General features: G+C 47.3%; 2 protein-coding genes across 5 annotated transcripts in view; one reads left to right on the top strand and one right to left on the bottom strand.

The window, feature by feature from the left end:
• The window catches only part of DUSP16 (dual specificity phosphatase 16), a 73,153-nt gene extending 55,832 nt beyond the window's left edge, over window positions 1-17,321 (top strand). For all 4 annotated transcript variants that reach the window (XM_045781437.2, XM_045781433.2, XM_045781435.2 and 1 more), the window contains 3 exons: window positions 8,782-8,941; window positions 14,142-14,265; window positions 16,071-17,321. In XM_045781437.2, coding sequence (XP_045637393.1) covers window positions 8,782-8,941; window positions 14,142-14,265; window positions 16,071-17,247 — 1,461 coding nt within the window. In that variant the 3' untranslated portion in view covers window positions 17,248-17,321. The remainder of the gene's footprint in view (window positions 1-8,781; window positions 8,942-14,141; window positions 14,266-16,070) is intronic.
• Window positions 17,322-25,852: 8,531 nt separating this feature from the next.
• BORCS5 (BLOC-1 related complex subunit 5) overlaps window positions 25,853-27,095 on the bottom strand; it is a 92,870-nt gene continuing 91,627 nt past the window's right edge. The window contains exon 4 of the mRNA XM_045781438.2: window positions 25,853-26,570. Within this exon, the coding sequence (XP_045637394.1) occupies window positions 26,340-26,570 (231 nt within the window). The 3' untranslated portion in view covers window positions 25,853-26,339. The remainder of the gene's footprint in view (window positions 26,571-27,095) is intronic.

Raw genomic sequence — 27,095 nt, 5'->3', positions numbered from 1 at the left:
AAAGTTCTTGATTGTTTTTCTGCCTTATCACTTAACATTTCCAATAGACACTTTAATTTCACACTGAAATACACGAAACAGATGATGGAATAACCTGTCGCCGGTAGTGAGTAAGCCAGAGCTGTATCTGCAGGGAAGGGCTGCCACTTGAAGCGGTTCTGCACCCCACCCCACCCCTTAAACAGTGTGTGTGGTCAGCATTCTTGGTGTTGCTCATTCACTCATTTACCATGTAAAATTGGTTTTTCTGTGCTCCCTGGTCGCTCTGCCGGCACTGGGATGACTGCTGTTTCTGTTGTTTTCTTACCACAGTTAGCCTAGACATAGAATACTGGGTTCCCGTATGATCTGGGAAGACACAAGACCGAAGTTATCAGTAAAAATACACCACGGAGTGTGCAAGTTGGTTAGACAAGACCTATTCATTCCACAGTGATGCGAAGGCAAGATGACTGGCAGTAGAGCTCCCGTGAGCAAGGCAGCATGGCTCATGGTGAGAGCCGGCTCAGACGTGAGCAGTCCTGCATCCCAGGGCTCCGCCTGACCAGCCGCATCACGTTAGCCAAGTTGAATCTTGGCCTCTTCACCTACAAACCGTAATGATCGCTGCCTTCTCCTGTTCCTGTGAGGTTCAAATGAAGTAACGTGTGCTAAGCACCAAGGACAGTTCCTGGTCTGTAGGGACCCTGGTTACTGTCAGCAAGCTGCCCGGTGTACAGGCTACTAGGGTGAGTGCTGGATACAGTGGGTGTGGTTGGTGGAGGAAGGCTGGATGGAGGAAGTAGGACTGAAGGTCAGTTTTGAAGGCAGAAGGAGTGGCAAATCCAAAATTATTTATTGAATTGACTTCAGAAAGAAAAATTACAATTCCATTATCTAGAATTGTGATGCCTGTGGTGATGTAATGTGATCTCTCTCCTCGGTCTAGCTGAACATGGGAAACTTGATCAGTAGAGCAGTTTTATTAAGGCTATATACCAATCTGTGTCCCATATACTACTCCACAGTCCGCATCAACAGATTATAGAGCCTATATTTAGAAATTAGTCCAGGTACAGGGCAAAGTTTATTTCATGGTTTAGGAGAGAGGGACTTTTAAAGGGAAAGAATTGTGAATGGAAATCATAAGTAATAATAAGATAATAAAATTAAGATTTGTTTTTTTGACTAGAAAATGTCATTTCTGAAAGTTTTCTTAATTGTATATTGAAGCCAGAACCCGTTTTTTAAATTCTTAAGGGGCAGTCTCTTCTGCTTTGCAGTTGAACCCTTTTTATATCCAGCCTGCCATATTCAGTGTAACTGCCCTACTTAAGGCCAATGAGGAGAAGACAATTTGAATTCGTGAAAGATGCCCATGACTTGTTGGGGGGGGCAGCTTTTTGAGACATAATTCATATACTGTATTATATATAAGCTGTTTTTTTATTGAGATGTAATTGACATATAAAGTTTCAAGTATACAACATGATTTGACGTTTGTATATATTATAAAATGATCACAAGTAGTCTCGTTAACATCTGTCACCACACATAGTCACAATTTTTTTCTTGTGATGAGGACTTTTAAGATCTACTCACTTAGCAACTTTCAAATATACAATAGAGAATTATGAACTACGGCTGCTGTGCTGTAGTTACTTATTACTGGAAGTTTGTTCCTTCTGACCACCTTCACCCAACCCCCCCATATGTTCTCTGTATCTGTGAGATTAGATTCCTTTAGATTCCACGTGATATCATACCGTATTTGTCTTTCTCTGACTTATTTCACTGAGCATAATGTCCTCAAGGCTCATCCATGTTGTCGCAGTGGCACGATCTCGTTCTTTTTTGTGGCCGAGGAGCCCTGCACTGTGTACACATCCCACATCTTCATCCGCTCACCAGTCGGTGGGGTGCTGAGGTTGTTCCGCATCTTGCCTGTTGTAAATAATGCCTCCGTGGGCACGGGGGTGCGTGTATCTCTTCAAGTTAGTGTTTTCATTTCCTGCAGATACATACTGAGAAGTGGAATTGCTGGATCATACGATAGTTTTATTTCTGATATTTTGAGGAAACTCCATACTGTTTTCCATAGTATCTGTACCAGTTTATGTTCCCACAAGTTCTTTTTAAGATAAAGTGAACTAATGTTTAATGAGACTCATGTATTATGTGCCAGTTACTTTGTTCTCATACAGATTTGCAAAATAGACATTAGCCCTGTTTCACAGGTGAGGAAACTAAAGCAGAGCAAGGTTAGGTAACTTAGCCAAGATCATGCAGGTCACGAACCGTAACGTGCTGGGTGGTGCTCTGGCTTTTCCGGGGCCAGTACCCACCTACTTTAATTATTCCTGCCACACTGAGGTCATCCACGCCGCAGGAGGGAAGGTCAAGCATACGGGGACATGTGCTGCTGGAAAGGTAAACGTGATTAGTGGAAATATATAAAAATTTGCTTCTGATTGTTTCACATTTTTCAGTGTCATAGGAAACAAGATCGTCCATCGGCTGAGAGTGAGGGTAAAGGGATACATAGAGCGTTTGAAGAGAAAGGGAAATGGGTGGAACGGCGTCTAGGAGAGAGGGAAAGTGAAGGGACCAGGGAAAGAACATGACCGCTGAGGAGCGTGAGTCGGAAGTGAGACTGAGCAGCGTTGCTGAGCGTTTTCTGGGCTGAGCTCAGCTGCGTGGGTACAGGCGCAGACCCGGTGGAGAACTAGATTTACCCGGGCTGCAGTCTTGCCGAGTGAGTGAAGAAGCTGTAGTGGCACAAAGGAGGGGGGGAAGCAAGGAAGGAGTTTATAAAGACTGACCACAGAATTTCACTTGAGCGAGGCAGGCAGACAGACATCCCGAGGATGAAGGAGGTGGGATCGGTGGCGTGTAGATACTGGGGAGTCGAAGGATTCCAAGAGGGGTGGTATAAGCAAGCAACAGCAAGCAGGAAAGTGAGGAGGAACAGTCCAAGAGTGGGGTGTGTGAGGTCGAGATTGGGGCTGGATGGTGGTTGTTGGTAACGACCGAGACCAGACCGGGTCTCAGTGAGTGGTCAAGGTGAGAAGTTCAAAGAACTCAGAGGCCAAGGTGTCAAGTATATCTGAAGGCCAGGGCAGATTATTTTGTCAGTAGAAAGCACGTGTTAGCAGACTTAGCACAAAGTTGAGCTAAATATTAAACAGCATAACGAGTGCCCTCTGGAAGCTTACAGACTGCGATGTTTAATTATGGGACAGAGTAGTACTCAGTTGTGTAGGTTTTATGCAACATACTAAAAAAGGAATGAGTTTCCTAAATATCTCTTTAAAACATAGTAAGAAGTCATGGACATTCATCTGTGAGTAAAAGCAATCATTATTCTGTAAAACAGACCCGTTCTTCATAATTCTAGTTCCATCCCAGTTCCACTGTCAGAAACATTGACTAAGATGCCCCCTCAGCCACGTATACGGATGTTTGTAAAAATAGTCGGGAGCGCAGGTTAACAGTGTGTATAGCTCCGTGAGACTTCAGACCTCCGAGACTCGCCGCCACCTCAACCCTGAGGCCCAGCAGGTGCCACGCGCCCCTGCCGAGCAGGGGCGCTTGGCTGAGGCGCACCTACTCCTCCCGCGGGGACAGGATGCTCACTGGGAGGCCCTGTGTTTGTTCGCAGTGTGTTTAGGCCAGCGTCCTTGTTCTTATAATTGTGCACATTAATTAAAATCTTACGTACACCCATGAAATATGAATGAGGGAAGGAAGAGCGTTGTTTTTTGTGACCTAAGGTAAATGTTTTGGGAAGATTCAGGAAAAACAAATTGCTTTATATCTTTTTCTGTCTAAACTAGGCAGGAAGGCAACTGTAAAATACCCGGGGTCATGATCCAGGATTCTGTACTGATGTCGTTCCACAAGTTTGTGCTCTTCTTCAAAGCCCTGGAAACTAAGTAGGAGATCCATTTGGTTGTGATTTGCTTAAGAATGCCAATCAGCTAACGCCTACCAAAAAAAAAACAACAAAAAAAACCCCAAAAAGCAAAGCATGGTCCTGCATCAGAAATTAGTGAATTAATGTATTTATTTGTTTTAAATTAAAATGTTTCAAGTATATATGTATCATTTTTGATTTCCTCCTCTTCTTCACTGATGTAGTAACTGCCAATCCAGATTATGTATTGTGTTTAATTTAGTAGCCAAATCATATTTAAATCTCACATGGTAACATTTTAGGATTTTTTGCCTCTCTTTGATTTAAAAATTGGCCATGTTTTATTTATCAAGTCCTATCTTATTACAAAAACAGTTTCAGGGAGTAACTGATAATTGATTTAAGTAGATTCTTTTTGCAGTAAATCTTTATAAATCAAGTTATATTTGTCATTGAGATCATTTCCTCTTATTTCATTTTGTGTTTATTTTACCATCACTCAGTTTTAATACATTAATGTTTTAATTTTATACTTTATAATTAAATTATAATTATAAATTATGAATATAAATTATATAAAAGTATAATTTTACATAATGTATAATTTATACAAAACGTATAAATTTTCCCCTTTCCCCTTTTGCCAGTTGTTTAAAGTAAAACTGGCTGGCTCAGTCAGAAGAGTATGCGACTCATGATCTCAGGGTCATGAGTTCGAGCCCCACATTGGGCGTAGAGATTACTCTCCTTCTCTCCCCACAAAAAACCTTAAAAAAAAAACAAAGCAGCTACTTAAATGCATCTTTTATGGTACATTGTTTTATAAGTGAAAAACACTTTTTTGCGCTACGACAGCATTGCAAGCTTGGATTGTCAAGGGGCGTCCTTTTCCTGTGTCCGCTGTGTCCAGCATCATGGGTTGCTGCAGCTGGGCGCGAGGCTGCGGGGAGCACGAGCGCAGGGACCGGGCACGCCGGCAGCCCGTCCTCACCAAGCAGCGGTAGACACCAGCGCAGTGATGCCTGCAGCAGCGGCTGGGACAGTAAGGGGGAGCAGAGGGCGACGTAAACACCTTGACTGCATGTCCTCACGGTGTCCTGAGTCTCTCTGAAAGCCTCCTCACAGAAGCTCACGGCCAGAGTGGTGCCCTTTTACGTTCTGATTAATTAGTGACGTTAAAAAGGGCATAAAGAATGAAGTTAAACTTTATATTACTTTATCTAGTTAAAAAGAACGTGTGTGTGTAGGCTGGTTACCTTGCTGCGCCATCTAACTTGCTTTACACAGAACTTCAGCGAGAGCATGCGACTCAGGGCCGATTCTGGAGACGAATGTACTTGGATTTGAATCTTGCCTCCGCACCTCCTGCTAGCTGTGTGACTTGGCAAACATTGTGCAACCTCTCCAAACCTCAGTTTCCCCATTTTTAAAATGACGATAATTGTACCCATGTCAGAGGGTGGTTGTGAGGATTAAATGAGACCGTCTATGTATTTAAGTTTTTAATTTTAATTCCAGTCTAGTTTACGTGCAGCGTTCTGTTACTTTCAGATGTGCGCGGTAGTGACTCAGCACCTCGGTACGTCACCCGGCGCTCATGACGGGCGCCCTCCTTCATCCCCACCATCTAGTCCCCTCATCCCCCACCCACGTCCCTCTGGTAGCCGTCAGTGTGTGCTCTAGAGTGAAGAGTCTGTTTCTTGCTTTGTCTCTTTTTTTCCCTTTGCTTGTTTCTTAGATTCCACATAGAAGTTAAAATCATAATGGTGCTTGTCTTTCTCTGACTTATCGTCCATGTTGTTGGAAATGGCAAGATTTCCTTTTTTATGGCCAAATAGTATTCTGTCGTGTGTATGTATATATATATACACACACCACATCTTCTTTATCCATTCATCTATCCATGGACACTTGGGTTACTTCCATGATTTTGCTCTTGTAGATAATGCTGCTATAAACATAGGGTTGCATGTATGCCTTTGAATTAGCGCTCTTGTATTCTTTGGGTAAATACTGGGTCATAGGGTAGTTCTATTTTTAACTTTCTGAGGAAACTCCATACTGTTTTCCAGAGTGGTTGCCCCAGTTAGCATTCCCACCAACAGTGTAAGAGGGCTCCTTTTTCTCCACATCTTCTAGAGACTGTTCATTTAAATGTTCAGCACAGACTTGGAAATGGTAGGGATTCATTAACCGTTAGATAGTATTCTGGTAGATATTATTTTATTAATATGTACTATGTACCGTAATATTATTAAGCCTCTAGCAAAGGTGCTCAACAAATATTTTTTGACTGAATTTAGGTTCGGTGGCCATTTCTATAAACTGTAGGTTATGAGGCTACTGTCAGAAGTGTACATTGTCATACTCCTTCTATGGGGAAATCAAATTTGACAGTCATTATAGACTTGTAACATGTTTTGTCCTTAGAACTGCCTGTTATCTTCTGAAACTTCTAGGTCTTCATTACTGAATTGGGTGGAAAGTGACGTTATTATCTCCCTTCACTTTTAATTTAATAAATCTTTGTAGTCCTGTTGGTGGGTAGGAGAAGGACATATGAAATTATTCCTTTACGGACCATTGGCAAGAAAGGCTTGAAAGGCCCCTTAACTCCAGTGACCCGTTGCTGTTCACGTGGGAGATACTGCAATGGTAGTAATCTCAGCATGGAAAACAAATGTGACCTTTGCTACCTGTACAAAAGTTGAAAAGTTGTAGTAACCACCATTAAGATCTTCACAGGCTGATTGTGAACCTAACAGAAGCACATGAGAGCATGAGGAGACGGGGCTTTGGCGCAGCGCCAGCGTCAGTCGGTCACTCCAGGAAACTCACCTGCTTCCCAAAGCTGTTTCTTGACATGGTCATCTCACAGTTGAGAGAGGGTTGCATATCTGACTTGGATTTATTAAGCCTAGCTTTTATGTAAAATATATTCATTGTGCCAGGTGTGGTAAAGGAAGAGGCTTAGGGAATTGGCATATTTCAGGAAGGAACATAGGAAGAAATTGACCAACTGTCTTTCAGGTAGTTGGAAAACGTTTGTAGAGGAGGTACCATTCCCAGAAAGGGAATACATGACCAGAGTTGCTTAAAAGAGAATTATTTCAGGTTTGGAACATTTCGAACCAAAGGACGTGGGGCTGTGTAGGCTTGCCCAGAAAATGGTAGACAGGGTGTCGGCTGAACAAACACGGATCGAGTACAACCATGTACCCGGTGCAGACGGTAGAAAAACAAGTGCGAATCCGTCCAAGATCTCACTACTCCACTACTTAATAGGAGATAAGAATTATCTGCTCATTACAACAGTGTGCTCAGTGAGCAAAGTACTTTAGAAGGGCAGAGAATGGAACGGTGAGTTATGCGTCAGTGGAAGGAATGCACGGCGAGGTTAATTTCAGCAAAGTCAGAAAAGTGGACGAGAGTGACCAGGAAGAGGAACAGGGCCTCTGAAGCACCAGAGTGCTGTGAACGGCAGCATGGAAGGGTGGGTGTCCTTTGGACAGGAGCAAGTAGTGACACGATGACGTTAAATTGTGGGCAGAGGGACGCCTGGGTGTCTCAGTTGGTTAAGTGGCCGCCTTTGGTTCGGGTCATGATCCCAGGGTCCTGGGATCGAGTCCTGCATTGGGCTCCTTCCTTGGTGGGGAGCCTGCTTCTCCCCCTGCCTGCTGCTCCCCCTGCTTGTGCACTTTCTGTCAAATAAATAAATAAATAAATAAAATCTTTAAAAAATACAAAATAAAGCGTGGGCAGAGCACTTAGCCCATGTTTGGTTATAAGAAAGATTACTCTGGGTTTTGTTCAGTGTATGGTTTAGAGATGAAACTCCACAAACTTCCAAGAGCTCCCTGGTGGCTCTTTTGTTGTTGTGGCTGCCCACTGACCGAGCAGCGATAGGAAACAGAGAGGAGAGAACAAAGGGGAGGCTGATACCAAAAGGATCTGGCAACCATTTGGATGGGGGTCGTGAAGGAAGGAGAAAGGACATGATCGTATTTTCTAGCTCAAGTGTCTGAGTAGATGGTATTACCATACACCGACTTTGGGTTACAGAGAGGAAACAGGACTTTGGGGCCCAGAGAGAGAATGTGTTGCGTGTCTGACAGTGTGAGTTTGAAGGGCCTGAGGAACATACGAACAGAGATACCGGGTTGGAAAGACAGGTTGGGAATGAAAGCGAATGTATATTTAGCAGTCGTCCACATGTAGAGCTGCTAATTAAAGCAATGGCCGTCGATTCAGTCTTTACAGGAAGTATTTAGAACAAGGAGACTACCTAGGACTGTATCTTTGAGAACAACCAGAATGTTCCGTTTGGGAAGAAAATGTTCCTGTTGTACCTATACTCTAAAGTCGTAGTAAACTACCATGGTTTGATTTTGTATTCTTCCACTTCTTTCTCAGTAATGAAGATAACAGGGTTGATTAATGATGGGTGATCTTCAAGCACCCTATTTTATTTTCAAGATTTACTTATTTTTGAGAGAGAGAGAGGGAGTGCGTGTGCCTGCAAGAGAGTTGGGGGAGGGGCAGAGGGAGAGAATCTCAAGCAGACTCCCCGCTGATCCAGGAGACCAGTACCAGGCTCCATCTCCTGACCCATGAGATCGTGACCTGAGCCGGAACCAAGAGTCACGTGCTCAACCTACTGAGCCAGCCAGGCGCCCCTTCACGCACCCTATTTTAAACAGCCTCTCTTTTGCCCTTAAAAACAATTCTGCCTTAAAGTCTCTAAATGTCACCGTGCTAGGTTTTTGGATTTCACCGACTGAATTAACTGATTTCAAGGAAACTAGTAATTCTTATCATTAAACTTTACTCTTCCAAAATGATTGTGCTGATATGTTAATCACCTTAATTGCTCTTTCCCTCTACAGGAGCTGATGCAGCAGAATGGGATTGGTTATGTGTTAAATGCCAGCAATACCTGTCCTAAGCCTGACTTTATCCCCGAGTCTCATTTCCTGCGAGTGCCTGTGAATGACAGCTTTTGTGAGAAAATTTTGCCATGGTTGGACAAATCCGTAGATTTCATCGGTAAGTAGCTGCAGGAGTATTACAAGCCCTCTGGGTCATAGTCTCGTGTGCAGGTGTACCCCTTCTTCCCTCCTATTTCAGAGATTTCGTAAGTCAGAACAACACGTGAGGCTGCTGATCTCATGCGGTGGCCCAGGTGCTGTGTGTGCCATGCTGTTCCTGAGCCCCTGTCTTGTGACATTCTAGCTACCTTCACACAACCAAGGTGAAGCCTGATGGGATCTGTGATTGTGGATTTGCAAGTGTTTGAAAATCAGTTAAACTACTGGGATTAAACTTTAGCCATTTTTTCAAATCCTATAAAAGACTTTTGGAAACTTTGGTGGCATTCCTTAAACTGTTTTTACCTCGCTGCTGGGTTCTCCCCAGAGAAAAGTCAAATCCTGTGAAAACAAATCCCATTCCATTTAAAGTCTTATGTCACAAGATTTGTAAGCCTCAGTCCACGTGTGCCAGTAATTTCAAGTAGTGTGGGATCTAATAAAATCCCAGCACACACACACACACACCCAGTCACTTCCTTGGGGGTGGTTGTGACAGGCTCTGATCCGTCCTGTGCTGTGTTCCGCTGGCCAGCCAGTCAGCCTCCTGACGCCGAGCTGCGGGTGCGTGGTGACACTGCGGTGCCTGAGGTCAGGTCTGCTGTGGGAAACCGGTGATGTATTTGAAATGTAGTTTTAGCGGAGAGTGGCCACACCGGGGAGATAACGCTGTTCGCTCTTGAGCAGCGCAATGACCTTCACTCCTGTGTCCCATGTGAGAAGTTTCTGCTGTTTTCTTCCTCTACTCACATAAGCGTGTGCATGCTAACCCATAATTAAATACTCTCAATTTATTACTGTAATTAAAAAAAGAACTAGTTCCTTTTAAAATGTGAAATTATGTACATTAAGCCTCTCAGCTGTACCCTTTCATCTGTGAGAGGAATTTCTAGATAATGCTTTTGGAACTTTGAGTGATTCCAGAACAGTCCCCCCCCCTTTTTTGTTCCCTTCAAGATTCCAGATTGCCAAAAATTTTCATCTTTAATTAGGATGCATTCTTTGAAACGTTAGAAGATAAACGCTTAGATAATTCACATTATAACATTCACAAACAAAACTCCCAGATGAATCACCCCCACTTCTAGGAAGTGTTCAGTTTATCATTCAGTTTGTGCCTCTTTAGGAAATAACACGGTTAACGTTCTGTTGCGTGTCACGTCAATCCAAAGACATTCGGCTCTAATTTCAGCTGAAAGTGCAATTTCAGGATCTGTTTAGAAGAGAACTCGTCAGTGTTCAAGCTTTAGGAGGGTTAGCAGAGAAGAGAATATGAGTAACTTTGCCCCAGCTTGCTGCTTTCTTTCCTGGGAGACATTGGCGTCACCCTGCCACTTAATTCAGACAGAAGGAATTTACCATATTCCAACTTGGTTAAACACACCCAAATACGTATTGTAATTTATTTGTAGTATCTTGAAAATATTTATACTTCCCAGTATTTCACCTGCTCGGCCCATTTACTAGGGCCACCATTCCCCCCCCCACCCTGCCCCCAGGTAATTCAGGGTGAACTCTTCAGAGTCCAGCGCACGGTCAGGGTGGTTGCTGGGCTCCGCGGGGCTCTCTGCTGTGGTCAGTCCTGGCAGGGTGCACAGTGGGAATACTGCCCCCGTACCAGGGCTGAATGACTTACAGGCTTGGGGGGGGGTTGTCTTTTTATTATTAAGATAAATTTCAATAAATTTATGGGTTTGTTGGAAGGACTCAAGTGTTCACGGAGTTTTAAATTTATTTTTAGTTCCCATGGGCAACAGTGAGCTGGGGTTGCCTGGGACTAGGGGACACTCTGGAGGTGCCCGGTGCCAGCTGGCTGCTCCCCCCCGCCCCCCACCGCGCCCAGGGCTCCTGCCCCGCCTCTTGAGTTTGCGTGTAGGCCATACAGGGAGGTGACTAAGGCATGTACTTTGGAGCCAAACTGTATTTGGGTCCTGCCTGCCTTGGTTAGTTAAGTGATTTGGGGTAAGTTTCTCAGTACCCTGAACTGGAAACTGACAATAGTGTATGTACTTTAGAGGGGCGTTGTGAGGATTAAAATAGATAACGGACGGAGAATACCTTGCAAAGTGCCTAACTAACTCATAACTGACTCTTACTAAATAGTAGCGATTTTACAAATGATCATCTGAGAAGTTCTTTGGGTTTTTTTCTTAGCGCTGTTCTCTGTACGCTCAATTACTGCTTCTTTATTTTTAGCGTTTATAACGTCGCATCCTCACTGGCTCCCCCTAACCCTTTTCATTTGTTATCCTCTCTGCCTTTTTTTTTGAGCTAGATTTTTATTCCCGAACTGCTGTAGTGACAGCTTACTCTTCTCCTTTCCATTGTCACTGTCAGCGCTTTTGCTGTCCCCTGTTCAGCAACCTGCGGTCCTTAGCCTAACATTCCCAGGCCCTCTGGCACCTCCTCCCCAGCTTCGAAACCTTCTTTCTCATTACCCCCTTGCCCCACGGCGCGTGCAAGGCAGCCACCGTGGACTGTTGTCTGAGAAGCCCATCGGGTCCCACTGTACAGCCCCTCGCTCACCTTTCCCTTCTCTCTGCCAGGTCTCTGTGTTTGTGACTTCCTTTGCTTTAAGACTCCCTTTAGCTCTCCTTTCTGCCAAGAGCAGAACCCCAATCCAGTGTAATACTCGTTAGATTTGGTTTAAAGATTTATTTATTTATTTGAGAGCTCTCGCATGGGGGGGGGCGGTGTGTAGCAGAGGGAGAGGGTGAGTCCCAAGTAGACTCCCTGCCAAGCGTGGAGCCCACAGGGCTTGATCCCACAGCCCTGAGATCATGACCTGAGCTGAAATCGAGTCAGATGCTTAACTGACTGAGCCACCCAGGCGCCCCTAAGATTTCTAAAATACATCCTCAAAAGTGTTGTGATTGTAAAAGCAATGTAAGTATAATCCAGAGTATCTGAAAAACAGAGAAAAGGAAACCTATAACCTCAACATCCTAACACATCTGTTATCATCGTCGTTTTATTTCCTCTCAACCTTTTTCACATGTTGTATAAAGATTGCTTTTTAAGGTCTGTATTAGCCAGCCAGTATTCACTGGGTGCATAATATATGCCCAGTGTGAAGCCCTCTGAGGTAGAAGGAAGACCCTTCTAGGTCCTTATAGTCTTGTTCTGAGATAACTATTTTATATAATTGAGAGAATATTGTCAACATTTTTTAAAAATTTGAGAGGCACCTGTGTGGCTCAGTCATTAAGCGTCTGACTCTTGATCTCTCAGGCTTGTGAGATGGAGCCCCGTCAGGCTCTGTGCTGGGCAGGGAGCCTGCTGAAGACTCTCTCTCCCTCTGCCCCTCCAACTCCCCACTGCCCCCCCCCCACTTGAGTACATACACACTCTCTAACTAAATACAATTAAAAAAAATTGAAACCCAGCCTACTTCCAATAAGAATTTAAAGCAGCTTACAGCATGAGACTGGGATCAAAAAATACACACATTACACATTAAAACAGGATCAAAGGGCAAGAACCGAGTAATATGGGGCTAGAAAAGCTACAATAAAATCTGAATTACAGTTACCTATTGAAATTGAGTGAAAAATCTCAGCTTCGAGCTTCTTAGCAGCCTCGGCAAAGGGGAAATACTGTTAGTACAGGCTGAGGACGGTGTAGGTGAGACAAGAGAACGGAACAGGCCCAGGAAGGCATGGGGCTCTACGTACATGGGTTCATATCTTATGTTGCATAGTACATATTTCTTTGTTTCAAGAAGAATTTATATTCATTTGTTACTGTTTCATTGTGTTTGATTTCACTATCTAAAGGAAAGCTTAGCTGTTTGATTATTCATATACTATCCAAACGTCCTATGTGTTTTGTACACAATGAAGAATAAATCCCATACGTGAGTAATTTGTAGTATTTCTAGCAGAAGTGGGGAGACTGGTGTGGCCAGAGCAGACCCCCAGTGTATCTGTTAATTATAAGAATTTGAATATAAGGTTTGGTAACTTTTGCTGGTATCAGCTAAAACGAGTGAAAGGGAAGAGCTGAGCTCCACAGCAGCGGCTCATGGGGAAAGGCACGCGTGTCGTTTAGAATCGAGGCAGGCCCAGTACTGGCTAAAATGTTAGTGGCTTCCAGGCTGCGTGGGGTAACTTCACTTACTCCTACAAAGTACGCTTTTAACCCTTCAACAGGGAGAGATGGCAGTGCCGTTGGGTCGAGTGTTCTTGGCTCTAACAAGGTGTCCACAAGTCCTGCCATGTTGTGCGGAATATCTATGATGCAGTCAGGAACTCCTGGATACCCAGGAAAGGTTCAGGTTCCCCTGGTCCTCGCTAAAGTGGGCTGCTAACCCTGATTCATAGCATATACCTGGTTTTCTTCTTAAATTCAGCAAATAAAGTTGTTGAGCCACTTGATGACATACAGGAAAGTCTAAACAAAAATAGGAAACTATAGGAGATATGTTCTGTGAGTCAGCATTTTAAAAGTAGCTTGACCTGGCATCTTCTTGCATTCTGCTGCGATACGGTGATGAAGTCCTCTCTCTCCCCCTCCTTCTGCTTTTTAAATTAGTCATGTATGTCGCAGATGTTTGAAATGAGAAAATATTTTTAAAAATGTCATACCTCTTCCATGTAGCAAATCACCATACTGGACACCTGAATACGATGTTAGAGGTCAGTTATATCTCAAAACTGAAAATTCTACCTCAAAACTGGAAAAAAGTTTAGTATCTCTTACCTAACTAGAAAAAAGTTGAAGTGTCAGACAACATGGGTAAACAAAATATTAGCTACATCTTAGGATTTGGGATGTTATTTTCTTTATACTTCTCTGTATTCTGAAATTTTCCACACTAAACAAGTAGAATCATGTCATCACAATGTAGGATTTATACCCAGGGAAAGTTCTTAAAATAAAAAAAAATCATGTAAAAAACCCATTGGGAAATATACTCAGTAAGAGGAGAGCCTGAGTCAGGGACTCATTGCTGACTAACACGTCTGGCCCTCGTTGTCCTGTATGTAAATGGTGGGAAAGTGCTCTTCCTTTATCTCCCTAAGAAACTACTGAAGGGAACAACGTGTAAGTAGATGAGCTCTACTTTGAGTTATCAGATGAAAGGAAGTACATGGCAGCAAGATCTCACTGTTGACCACGGTTGTTCTTGTGACCCTACTTGAATTTGACGCCCGCAGAGAAAGCCAAGGCCTCCAACGGTCGTGTCCTGGTGCACTGCTTAGCGGGCATCTCTCGCTCGGCCACCATCGCCATCGCCTACATCATGAAGAGGATGGACATGTCCTTAGACGAAGCTTACAGGTGAGGGCCGGAACTCGTCTTGTGCGATGATGGGCTTTTCATTTGACCTGAAGCGTGAAGGGAGATGAGGGCAGGTAACCAAATGAAAGCAAATGAGGACTATTTTAGTTACACGCTTTACAGGTGACTGGGTTTTTGAATGGTGTTGCAAAGACCAGAGAAGAATACACTTTTATAAGTTCGCAAGAATTCCACCCACACGTGTCAGATTCATCCTCGGCTACTTTTGAATTTTCAGGAACAACAAATCTAAACCGATCACCATCCTGTTAAGTGAGTTTGTATCTTTTCCTAATTGGGGAAGTACCTAGGAGGAAAAAAGCTCCAGCGCAATGCCCATTCCAGAATTCCTCCTCTGCTTCAAACTTTGTGCCTCTGTCCCTGTGAGGAAAAAGCCGAGAGCAAATTGTCAAAGTTCGTTCACCGAGTAAAATTCCTGTATTCTAGAGTTGCCCCAATTCTGCACTTGGACTGGGTTGCTCCTCCCACCCTTGGTCCAGGTGGAGGGCAGGCACGTGACAAGAGCGCACAGACCAGAGTTTGTTTAGTGGGTGAATCGGAGGCCTCTTCGTGCTACAGGGTAGAGGGCGTTAGTTTTCATGCAATAAAGAGCCAGTAAATACAGACACGGGCCTGTTGTAACAATTCGACTTTTTGCCCCTCAAATTGGAAGGTCTGGAAAGAAATGAGCTACCGGAGCAGCTTCTCAGAAGGGTGTTGCCTTGGTCTGCATCAGTTCCCTCGTCCCCCCGTCAGGCTTTTCTCCCTGCAGGTCTGGGGCCTCGTAGAAACTGGAAGGAAAGGCATTCTTCATTTCCTACATTTGCACTTGCTACAGTGGAGCCAGTTGTTTCTGGCTTCGTTCATTTGCTTTAGGTTACTTGATATCCAGGGAGTTCGTGATTTTTCTCTTTCCACGTTCAAATACGAATCTTCAGTGTAGTTTCACTCCTGCATCTTCTGCGGAGTGGCCGTGAAGGTCACGAGCCACTGGGGAATCTGTCTACGATCTCTAAGAGTTTGTGTTTCCACAATTAAACATAAAAGTGACTTATTACTAGTTTTTACCCCTTGATGATTCTTTTTTAACACAGTGGTTACAAAAATGGACCCAGACATTAGGCCTGGTTCTGAACCCCAGCTGTGTGATTTCGAGCAAGTCACTTAAGGACTTCGTGTCCCTGTGTGATGGGGGTAATGCACCACCGGACACGGGGTGGTTTGGGGACTGAGAGATGATGCTGTGACGCCTCAGCCTAGTGCTCAGCACACAGGCCCCCTGAGAGCTGACGGTTCTGTTGTGCTGGAGGCGAGGAGAAGGAACTCGAGGGTGTGCTATGGTACTCAGGTCATCTGATACCCGCTTTTCTGGTCATTAATTAAAACATGAACTGTCCTGAGGAAGTGACTGTGGGGACCTTGAGAAGGCACGATACTGGGACGCTGAAGCTGGAGAGTGGCCGCTACCCTGTAATTCTGATGGCGGCACCAGCGTTGGCAGGGGGCGGGGTGGAGGGTGGGCCCCGGTGCTGAGGCCAGAATCCTCGCTTGTCAGTTGCATTGGAAACTCTGGGTCCTTGAGAATAAGGAGGCTAAAACTAGAGCTTTGGGGGCCTGCCCCCCCCCCCGCATGCTCCAGGGACATGCGCTGTCTCCCCAAACTTTCATACCGTCATCTGCCATAGGTGTTTGGGAGGCGCTAATAATTCCCTACCTTATTTATTCATTTACTGTTCTGTTGTCTGTTTTTAAGATAAAGCATAGTTGCAAAATTCAAGACTTTTATGTCTTTCCTCTCTTCATAGATTTGTGAAAGAAAAAAGACCTACTATATCTCCAAACTTCAATTTTCTGGGCCAACTCCTGGACTATGAGAAGAAGATTAAGAACCAGACCGGCGCATCGGGGCCAAAGAGCAAACTCAAGCTGCTGCACCTGGAGAAGCCAAATGAACCTGGCCCCGCGGTCTCCGAGGGTGGACAGAAGAGCGAGATGTGCCTCAGTCCACCCTGCGCCAACTCCGCTACCTCAGAGGCGGCAGGGCAGAGGCCCGCGCATCCTGCCAGCGCGCCCGGCACGCAGCCCCCGCTGTTGGAGGACAGCGCGCTGGTCCAGGCGCTGAGCGGCCTCCACCTGCCCTCAGGCAAGCTAGAAGACAGCAATAAGCTCAAGCGCTCCTTCTCTCTGGACATCAAATCCGTTTCGTACTCCGCCAGCATGGCAGCCTCCTTGCATGGCTTCTCCTCCTCCGAAGATGCTCTGGAATACTACAAACCTTCCACGACCCTGGAGGGGACCAGCAAGCTCTGCCAGTTCTCGCCAGTCGAGGAAGTATCGGAGCAGACCCCAGAGACCAGCCCAGATAAGGAGGAAGCCAGCCTTCCCAGGAAGCCTCAGCCGGCCAGGCCTTCCGATGGCCAGGGCAAACGACTGCATGCAGGAAGAGCCAGCAGCAGCGGGGCCGCCCAGCGGGCCCTCTTCTCCCCGCTGCATCGGAGTGGGAGCGTGGAGGACAACTACCACCCCAACTTCCTTTTCGGCCTGTCCACCAGCCAGCAACACCTTGCCAAGTCTGCCGCCGGGCTGGGCCTCAAGGGCTGGCATTCGGACATCTTGGCTCCCCAGACCTCCACCCCTTCCTTGACCAGCAGCTGGTATTTTGCCACGGAGTCCTCTCACTTCTACTCGGCCTCGGCCGTGTACGGGGGCAGCGCCGGCTACTCCGCCTACAGCTGCAGCCAGCTGCCCACCTGCGGCGACCAAGTCCACTCCGTGCGCCGGCGGCAGAAGCCAAGTGACAGAGCCGACTCCCGGCGGAGCTGGCACGAAGAGAGCCCCTTCGAAAAGCAGTTTAAACGCAGAAGCTGCCAGATGGAATTTGGCGAGAGCATCATGTCGGAGAACAGGTCGCGGGAAGAACTGGGGAAAGTGGGCAGCCAGTCTAGCTTTTCAGGCAGCATGGAAATCATTGAGGTCTCCTGAGAAGGAAGACACTTGTGACTTCTATGGACAATATTTTTCTTCACAAAAAAAAAAAATTCCCTGTAAATCTGAAATATATATATGTACATACATATATATTTTTGGAAAATGGAGCTATGGTGTAAAAGCAAAAGATGGATCAACAGGGCTGTTCTCTCAGCGTCTGCACTTGAGAGAGCAGCTATTTCTCAACAAGAGTGGAAGGGCAGACCCTAGATTTCCTCCTAGACAGATGAAACATTGTACGCGGCGCACATCCCCTCGTTCTTATTGAATCCAGCTTGATCTGGTGTTGGAGGACACCGTGCCCTCCCGTTGTCGTGGTGTGCTACACGAATCTCGAGCCCTAGTCTCTGTCCGGCCCCTTCCGTAGTGCACCTTAGCGCTGAGACTGAGCCAGCTCGTGGGTTGGGCGGGTAGACCCCATCAGGGACAGGACCTCATGGTGAACGCAAGAGCAGTGACCCCGTGCAAGGCGGATCCGCACGTCCAAGCTCGCCCGGCAGCCGAGCGATGGGAGCCTCGTTCTGCTGCACAGACCGTCAGGGGCCTTGCCAAGGTCGACTTTAGAGCAAACCCAGTACCTCAGACCGCAAGTCGGGGCTTTCACCACTACCAGGTCCGGTAGCCTGCCTTCTAGGCATTGTGAACAGGCAGGGAGCTAGTCACGCTTTGCAGACCAATTCAGACCATCTCTGCACAAATTTTCAGTTGGGCCTGGATGGAGTTAATTTTTTCTTCTCAGCTTGACGAAGAGAAGGGAAGCCATCTAGGATTCAATTGAGCAGCCAGGAATCTGGCCACATAATGATTTAAGGTCGGTCGGGAGGCTAAACAAGTCTACCTCCCTCCATGTAAAGCAGAGAATTGTTCCAAATGGGATTGTTAATCCTTTAAATTAAGGTGAACTTGCTTGAAGCCAGATGTGAATTTCTTTGGGTTGGTAGCAGGATAAGCAGCCCCTTCGAAGTTCTCAGCCAAAGTAGATTTTTTCTATTTCGGTTTCTTTGCACAGATACATTTTGTAAAAACCGAACAGTCAGGTAGACTTTTATAGGAAACTACCGAGAGGGAGAAAAGCTCTGGGAAGATTAAAGAATTAAAACTGCTAAAGAGAGGCAGGAAACTCCTTTTTCTCAGTGGTTTTGTTCCCCTGAGCATGTGATGAGGGAGGTAGTCTGTAATGGGGCTGAGAGGCTAATTCAGAGAGGAGGGTTCAGGATGAAACGGTACAGGAGGGTGAGGGAGGTGTTGGGAGTTTGTTTCGTTGTGAGCAGAGTGGAGAGCCACAGCCAAGCTCTTCTCAGAAACTCTCCCCAGCATATTTTTAGTAGAAGGGACATATCAAAATGGAGCGGGACCAAGGCGGTCTCTCAGTCTCTGACCTACAATCACTGTATGGAATCAGTCCTGGCAGCTGAAAATAGGAGTTGATTGGAACAAGTCCACAAGTGATTAGGACATATCTGCTTTTAGACTTCCTGGCTTGGGTCTTGTCAGCTACAGTATGGTCCTCTTTTGAAGCCTTGATTCACGTCAGCAGCTTTGGGGGGGGGGTGTCATTGTTCTTTACTGTAAGTGTAGCTAGTTGCTGACTCATATCTCAGGTTTTTCTGTGTTCGAGAAATGGATAGTCCTTCGATTAGGATGTGACTTCATGCTTCCTATGATGACTGCTGAAACCAGCACAGAATGATGTGATTCAGAACGGACTTGCTCGCGATGATTCCGAGCGTCCCTTAACATAACTGCTTGCACGCGAATAACGTGCTGTGATCCGGGTGTCAAACGAAGGCAGGAAGAGCGGACACTGCGTAGGGAGCTCGGGGTTACTGTACGGAAGAAGTTCTGTGAAATGATCTGAGTTTTTCTACATACACTTACATTCGGGATGTAATCAGACATTCTCAAGGTGTCAGTCCTTTTCGAGGTGTTGTATATACACCAAGCGAGGGAGAGCTCACCTCTTCCAGAGTCTGGTCACAACTGTGGGACATTTTTAAGAAATGAAAGCAAGAGCTCCAGTGTTACGTATGTCGCAGGAGGGTTGAGGGAACGTCCAGCATTCGGGATTTCTCCTGGCCATGGTCCCCTTCCTTCCTGTGACTATGAGGTAGTCTTACCCTACAGCCTTCGTCCTTGGTTGCGAATGTCAAATACGCAGTCCTGGGGCCCGACACCGCTGGGCCTCCGGGGCGAGCCCTGCCACTGCGTGGGTCGGCTGGCCGCTCTTCAGTATGGAATCGTAGGGGACACCCTGGAGTCTACTGGCATGACACTGAACGGTGATTTCTGAAGAGCAAAACTAGACTTTTGTTAGAAAGGCTGGACAATGGTTTAGGACATTTGTAAAGTGAGGTGGAAAGACTGTATAAATGTTTAATATGAATATAGTTCTTTTGGAGAAAGATGCTGTTGAATGGTTAAATTGTGCATTTCTCATTTTGATGGTCATGTATGTTAATATGAAATAAAATCGAAACTGGTACCTGTTTATACATAAATGAGAAAGGACCTCTCCTTGCCGCTGTTGGTGGGAAGAGCAACATCCGAGTGCAGGAGGTGGTGGCAGCAGAACCTGTCCCGCTGTTCTTGTGTCCAGGGGGACTGAGCTCAATACAGTGGTGAGGGCATCAGACACAGGAAGCGCTCCGTCGTCACATGAAACAGCGGCTCCCCGGCTAACGATTCCCTGCTGGCCTCGTCCTTCACTGCGTGTCCCAGATGCACACTACGGTGGAGAGACAGACACTTGGTAAATACTTGCCGACTGACGGACTCGAGAATAAGGACAGGGTAGGAAGAACGACCAGAGGCACATTCATGGTACACGCTGATGGCAAAGGTCAACGGCTGTATCATTCTTGTAGGAAGAACGGAGACTAGTGGTTACAGGTCGGTTCTCCATCCTTGCCGTGTACATCTTCATGACCCCTCTGCTTATAAATGACACTGCACAGCACAGTTCAGGAGACTAGGAGCTTAGTCTCATCAGTTGGTCAAAGAATTTTATGCATCAAAGGAATAAAGCATTTACCTCCATAAATATGCTTCATAATAAAGCATATTACTGCGGAGTAAGAGGAGAATCACAGGTGATGTCATTTAACTTGGTTGGGATAGGCTTCTGAGTTGAAGTTAAAATTTAAGAAAATTTAAAAGCAAGGATGCCACTGGGTGAGCCAAGACTAGAAGAGCTGCCTTGGCCGGGACCTCGCAGAGACCCGGAGGCCAGCACGGGCCTGAAGAGGGAACAGAGTGTCGAATACTTCTGCTTCCAGACATGGAAGGTGGCCAGTGCAAGCAGGTGTTCAGGGAGAGGCTTCATAAGAAGGGGCAGATCGTGGGAAGTCCTGAAGGTCAAGCCACTTACGACTTGAGTGCACAGATTTGGGGGGCCTCTTAGAGACCAGTAAGAGCAGGCTAGTGCTGGAGGACTAGTTTGGGTCTGACAACGAAAATCAGCTCAGGGCTCGGGCTGAGGGGAAACAAGGAAGACAAAGATGGCAAGGGAAGGGTGGACATACTGGGATTAGGGGACAGCAGCTTTCCACCTCAAAGCCGTCACTGTCATTTCAAACGCTGTCTGGTTTTGTTTTCTGACACCACGCAGACATGTTTTAGATCTAGTAACATTTGTCTAGGTGCTTTTCTCTGAATATCACTCCTGCATCTATAAATGGAAGAGGGAAGGGAGTTATTTCTAGCATTCCATGGGGCCCATTCATCCTTGGACAACATAATTATACCCGGTTGTATCTTTAAAGTATTGCAAAATCAACTGGAAAATTACGTCACTGTCTTGGAAGACGTTCACGAGTCGGTCCCGTCGTTGCGGTTTACGCGCAGGCGTTGAACTGGGTTTATGTAAAACCCAGTGCCATTCCTCTGCTTCCAGCTAAAACAGTACGGTCCGCGGGTATGCTGTCCCACGGGAAATGCGGGCTGTGGCCCGGCGGGAGCCGTGTCCCAGGCAAACACGGCAGCTGGCACACGGGGAGTCCGGCTGCGCGCTCGGTTCTCGCTGCTCGAGGGAGCTGCGACAGCTTCAAAGGCTGAAATTAAAGTCCTTGGTTCACCAAAGCTCTGAGCGTGAATCCCGCTCACTGTATAATGAAGATAAAAGGCAGCAGGACGAGGATGCCTTGGCTGGCGAAGAAAATGGAGTCCTTAGTGAACTCCATCAGGCCTCAGAGCGACACGGATAACTCTGCCCAAATTCCTAACAGCAATGGGCACACGTCAGCGCACCCGGGACGTACTGGTTAGACTAGGAAGCGGCTACATTGAGTTGCCAAAAATTCTGATTTTTTTAGTTTGAGGCATGTGAATAAGGAAGCTATCCGGTCACCCTTCCCCTCTGGAGTTGGGCCATCTGAATGGCAGCGACGCGCCTCGTGTGTGTGCAAGAAAGTGTTCCTTACTGTACATTAGTGAACCCCAGTGACCTCTCCTCGGGGGCGCTATGCGGCTCTTAACTAAGGAACGAAAGGGCAGGGGAAAGAAGAGCAGATTCTTTCCCTTGGTGTGAAGAACAATTTACACCTACGACGCCCCCCAAAAAGAAAAACGGTCCCTTCACGCTACCCTTCGATCTTTAATAGGTTTATTAACATTTCAGTAGCTGCCTGCTGAGTGCCGTGTATCTGGGTTTAGTATAAACAAATTGGGAAGACAAAATTTCACTCACTCTAGAATCTTAATCCGTGTTTGCTCCCAGCTCCCATTCCTGAAGTTTCCCGGGTTTGCCTGGGGACCTGCTGAGGGAAATGCCAAAGCTAAGTAAGTTCTACAGCCCCACAGAAGCAGGGGCACAGGTCAGTCCCCCAGCTCCGTTGGTGTATGTAACCTTGGAAACAGCATGCTTGGAATACCCATCACCTACCTTCTTGTCTGTCAGTGGGAAAAGCAAAGGGATACCCAGAGGGGATTTCACCAAGCAAAAAGCCCCTCTCATTCCTTGAGTGCACTCCCGTATCTCAGGTATGGAGTCCTCAAAATCCATTTCATCAAATGCTGACTCTGAGGAGAATAGAAATTACGTTCCTGAGGAGGACAGAGCTTGAAGGGAAACAAAGACGTGACATCTGTCAAATTATATAGGCTCTCATGAAATCCCTGGCTCTTAACCCCACAACTCATTCGCTGTAAACTCACGTGCATACACGACACGGGGTGAAGGCCAGCTTCTACCAACTTCCACCTTGAGTCAAACAAGGACACTGCGGTTGTAGGGACCTGTTGGACAGTGTTCATACGTACAGACGCACACATAGGTCAGGAGATAGCAAAACAGGTGCTCAAAAGGAGGGAGCCACCGGACACTTTCTAATTTCTAATTAACAAAAAGAAGGAAACGAGCTCTCTCTGTTGGGAGCTCAGAATTTAAAGTCACTTCCGAAACACAGGGCCAGTGCTCAGAGACAAGAGGTGAAGATGTTGCTGGAGTATCAGGGGTCACGGAAGTGGAATCCTGGAGCTGGAAGGGGCCCGAGAGCCCATCCAGACCAGCTCCCGCTGTAGGGAGGTGGACAGAGGCTCAGGGAAACGAAGCCATCTGCCAGAGATCAAGGCTGGAGAGCTACAGCCAGGGCCCCCCACAACGCCAGGCTGCCTCTTTATTCCCAAAGCTCCGAGAGGCTCCAGACAGGTCACCGGGCGTTAAGCAACAGAGATTCAGCAGAATGAGCTCTTCAAATAGCAAATTACTCAGATTCCCAGAATCTGCCCAAAAATGTAAAATTCTGAGGTGGGAAAGGACTGGTAGCGCCATGTTACCTAAATCAGGGTTCAATCAGAGAAGCAGCACTAGGAATGACCCAGAATCAGGGAGGGGGTGTTAAAGGACTGACCTTAAGCACTTCATTCCAGGTGCTGCTAAGGGAGCCCCCGCCGAGCTGCTTCTGGTGCACGCGACGTCTCGCCGGGACCCACGCTGGCCTCCCCTCTTCTCGAAGCCTTCATCCTGCCGCTGCAGAGGACCTACGGGAGAAGCTCGAGTCCCACCTGGCCCGGGATGTGGAAGAACCGAAGGCAGAGCCCTGGGAGCCAGCGGAGCCGTGAGCCCGGCTGCCAGGCCCGCTACAGGTGCCGCAGGCCGCGAGCCTGAGATGCAGCGGGGCTGGACGTCGGCGGCCTCCGGCCAGGGAGCACGGCTGCCGCTTTCTGTCCACTTCCAGATCGCATGCAGACGGCTCTTGTAGCCAAACCGAACCAGAAACGAACAAGGCAGGGGATTCTGGCAAACAGTTCAGCTCAGCCAAGTTGACAACATTGCAGAACCACCCCCCACATCATACTCACTAGAATTCTTTAAAAAAATACTGAATTTGCCTATTGTTCTTCTCTGCTTCTCCCCAGTTAATGAGTAGCCTCGCTACTTAGGACCCAAACGTAAGTTATTATCATTTTGTCTAACTTTTTTTAAACTCATTTTTTCCCCAGTAAACTCTACATCCAACATGGGGCCTGAGCTCACAATCCTGAGATCAAGAGTCGCATGCTGCACCGACTGGGCCAGCCAGGCGCCCCCAACTTCCTTATAAGAAGAAGAGTTGGCTTTTGAGTTGGGTGGTGGGTTGGCTGGCGAGCTGGCTGGCTGGCCGAGAATGTTCTCATGCCGTGGTCGGTCCGCCTTCCTGCCATGCTCACGCCATGAACTGTTGAAACAGTGAGCCCTCAGTAGGCTTGGTCTGCGTCTCATTTTATTCGTCCTGTGCTTTTATTTGTAAATTAGACGAAGCGCGGTGCCTGAGCTGCTTTTACAGCTCTTCGTTCTCTGAAAGCTGCAAGCCCGTCCGTGTTCGTAGCTGGGAGCCGCACACTCCAGGAACTCAGAAAAAGACAACGATGGCGATGGCTTTAAAAAGCCACTTCTTGTCAGTCTTGGCAAAGGGAATAGAAGTATTCCTTGTATTATTTTTTCAAAACACAATTTCTGCTGGTTTGAAATAAAAAAAAAAAAGGAAAAAACAGGGATGAACACAGGTGGCACCTAGTCTAGCTATACCCGATATTAAAACATATTGTGAAATTATATTAAAACAGTATAGAAGAATGAAGAACCACACGAAACGGTGGGGAGAAAGATGAGCGGACGAGAGTGTAGCTCAGAACTAGCCCCTCAGTCATATGGAAATGGGATACAGGACCGAAGGGGTACAGCGCGTCAGCGGAGCGAAGACACATTATTCAGTAAACGTGGCCACCCTCCCGTGACATTTCCTAAAACAACCTTAGCTATTAATAGGTTTCTAAGAAACAAAACATCTTTCTGGATTTGTACCCTCAAATAGATTCCTCTAGAAATGATTTAAGACACAATAAAATCCTGACCATCAAAAGGCATTAGAAACACAAACTTCTTTCACCAGTGCGACCCAATGAAGGGGAAAGGGAGAGTTCCTCCCTCCTCAGCTCCGGCTGCCTAGTCCCCAATGACTCCCTCAGGCCACTTGATCTCAAGTTGGCCACCTCTAGCCCGCCTTCCTAATGCGAAGGCATCGGTCCCCAGGAAGGCAGAAATGGGATTTGAAGGTCGCCCCTGAAAGGGGGGGGGGAATGCTGCCTTGGCCTCTTCCCTGGGCTCCGGTGTCCATCTGGTCTTCCCAGCTCAGAGGGATGAACAATCCCGACATGTTTTCGTTGCTCCTTCGAAAATCCTAGAAGCTGGGTTTTTTTTTTTTTTCCTGCGTCGGAATCAAAAACTTTTTTCCATTTAGTTTTGAATGCTCATGTTTCTTCCGTCATCCGGTTGTTTTATGTCCTATGTTTTATTCTGGGTTTTACGAATCTTACAAAATAGTATCTGATTAAAAGCTGAGATTAGAATCAGATCAAGTTCACCAGAGAGAATGCTAAAGTAAGTGGATCAACCTTAAGATTATAAATCTATGGAAGGCTGTTTCTGACACCTAAAAAGCACCTTCTGAAGTTGGGAGAATTTACTAAAGGGAACGAGGTGAGTCCTGACAGGATATCCTGGCCCCAGAGGCTTCCCTGTCCCCCCATCCTGGTCGCAATGTGCCTGCCTCGATCTGTTCTTCCAGTCTTTTCGAGCCTTCAGCCTTTCCTTCCCTGGGGACGGTGACACTGTGCAAACTCCTGCACTAAGCACTTCCGTGGCTACTCAGGTGGCCTCTTTCCCCGAACTCCCACAGAAGCGCGGCAGGCTTGTGAGGTTCCTCTGTTCAGAAAAGAAGGGCCGGGACTACAGAGCCCTGCTTGTAGTCGGGCACCATGTCAGGCACATCAAGCGGCTCGGGGAACGCCTGCCGCGGGCCCTTCGAAGCCTGGCCACGCCACAGGTTTCCCAGGCTAGTAAATGTGGGTGAGGACCTTGTGACAAAAATCGGAGTCCTGCCAGTGCTGATGTAATACAAAGAAACCTGAACCACGTCTGCACTAAGGAAACCAGTTATCAGTGGGAGATGAGCCTGAGGAGGGCGTTCAAAGGAAGTCCTCGGTCTCTGATGACGACACCCGAGGGACACCACAACCCAGCACACAACAAAAATACCAGTGTTCCGCCGCGGCAGGAACACGGTGCCCCAGATAAAGACCTGATGTGACGTCAACAGGGTAGGAACAGTAACAACACCGAGACTTGGATTAAATTAGTTCTTTATGTTTACAATTCATAACCCGGAAAGCCCAGAGTAAAATTTCATGAAGGCATTGAGGACACAGAGCTTCTTAAATTAGTTTTCCCCTTCTCTCCATATTTTCACTCCGCAAGCTAGACGTGACAATATACACTCTCAAAACAAAAAAATCTAAACAAAATAAAGAGAATTCCCGACACAGAGTTCTGTAACAAATTCCTAATAATTCAAACGCTCCAACTTCCGGTTAGCACCGAGAGTTAGCTGGGTTCGTCTTGCAAAGGGGACAACGCATCACGGAGAGGGGAGGGGGCAGCAGCACGTTCGCAGGCCGCCGGACCGCGTCACAGCCCCGCAGGGAGCCCCAGGGCCTCCCACCCGCTTCCGGACCCACTCACGTCCGCGACGTCGGTTCCGAACGGCCTGGGGTGGAGGCGGCGCCAGGCCGGCCCGCAGAGGCCAAGAGCCCGGCCCTCCGCCGGCGGCGCTCTAGAGCTTGAGCTCGCGCTCCGGCTTCATGCTGAAGGGCTCCAGCCTCTCGGCCTCGGGCAGCAGGCTGTTGAGCCGCTCCATCAGCGGCACCGTCTGGTCGATGCCCATCTGGATGCGGCGGAGGATGGCCGACATCTCGTTGACCTTCTGGATCTGCTCGGCGTACTTGGCGTATCTCTTCTGGCGCTCTTGCATGAAGCTGAAGAGAGTTTCTACGGACAAATCCATCTGCAGCGGGACGGAAGAAGCGAAGACCGTAAGCCTCGCAAGAGGACCGCTGTCCGGCGTGAGACCCACGGGCCAAACGGAAGCCGAGCGGCTCACAGGAAGCAGCGGCGGTGGAAACCCCTGCTGAGCTCGGCTCTAGCAACGGCGCCCCACTGCCATCTCTGCAGGGGGACCCAGAGACCACGGTTTCTGGCTCTGTGCTGGGCATGTGAACCACTTAGGCCTTGTTGAGACCCTCAGATTTTTCTCTCTCTACATAAAGAATCCTGTGCTTGGAAATTAGACCGGGGTTTAAACATGGCGCTGCCACCTGAGCTGATAATACTTACCTTTCTGTCTCAGGGTCCACATCCGCCAGAAACCAGGAACGAGGGACCGTGGCTCAGTCAGTGAAGCGTCTGCCTTCGGCTCAGGTCATGGTCCCGGGGTTCTGGGATCCGCCCCGCATCAGGCTCCCTGCTCAGCCTCCCTGCTCAGCGAGGAGCCTGCTTCTCCCTCTCCCTCTGCCCCTCCCCCCCTGCTCAT

This window comes from Ursus americanus, chromosome 25, assembly GCF_024610735.1.
Source record: "Ursus americanus isolate L20-20 chromosome 25, mUrsAme1.1.p, whole genome shotgun sequence".
In the NCBI taxonomy this organism is placed as follows: Eukaryota; Metazoa; Chordata; class Mammalia; order Carnivora; family Ursidae; genus Ursus; species Ursus americanus.
The sequence above is the reverse complement of the archived record's forward strand: the minus strand, read 5'-3'. Positions and strand labels throughout refer to the sequence as shown.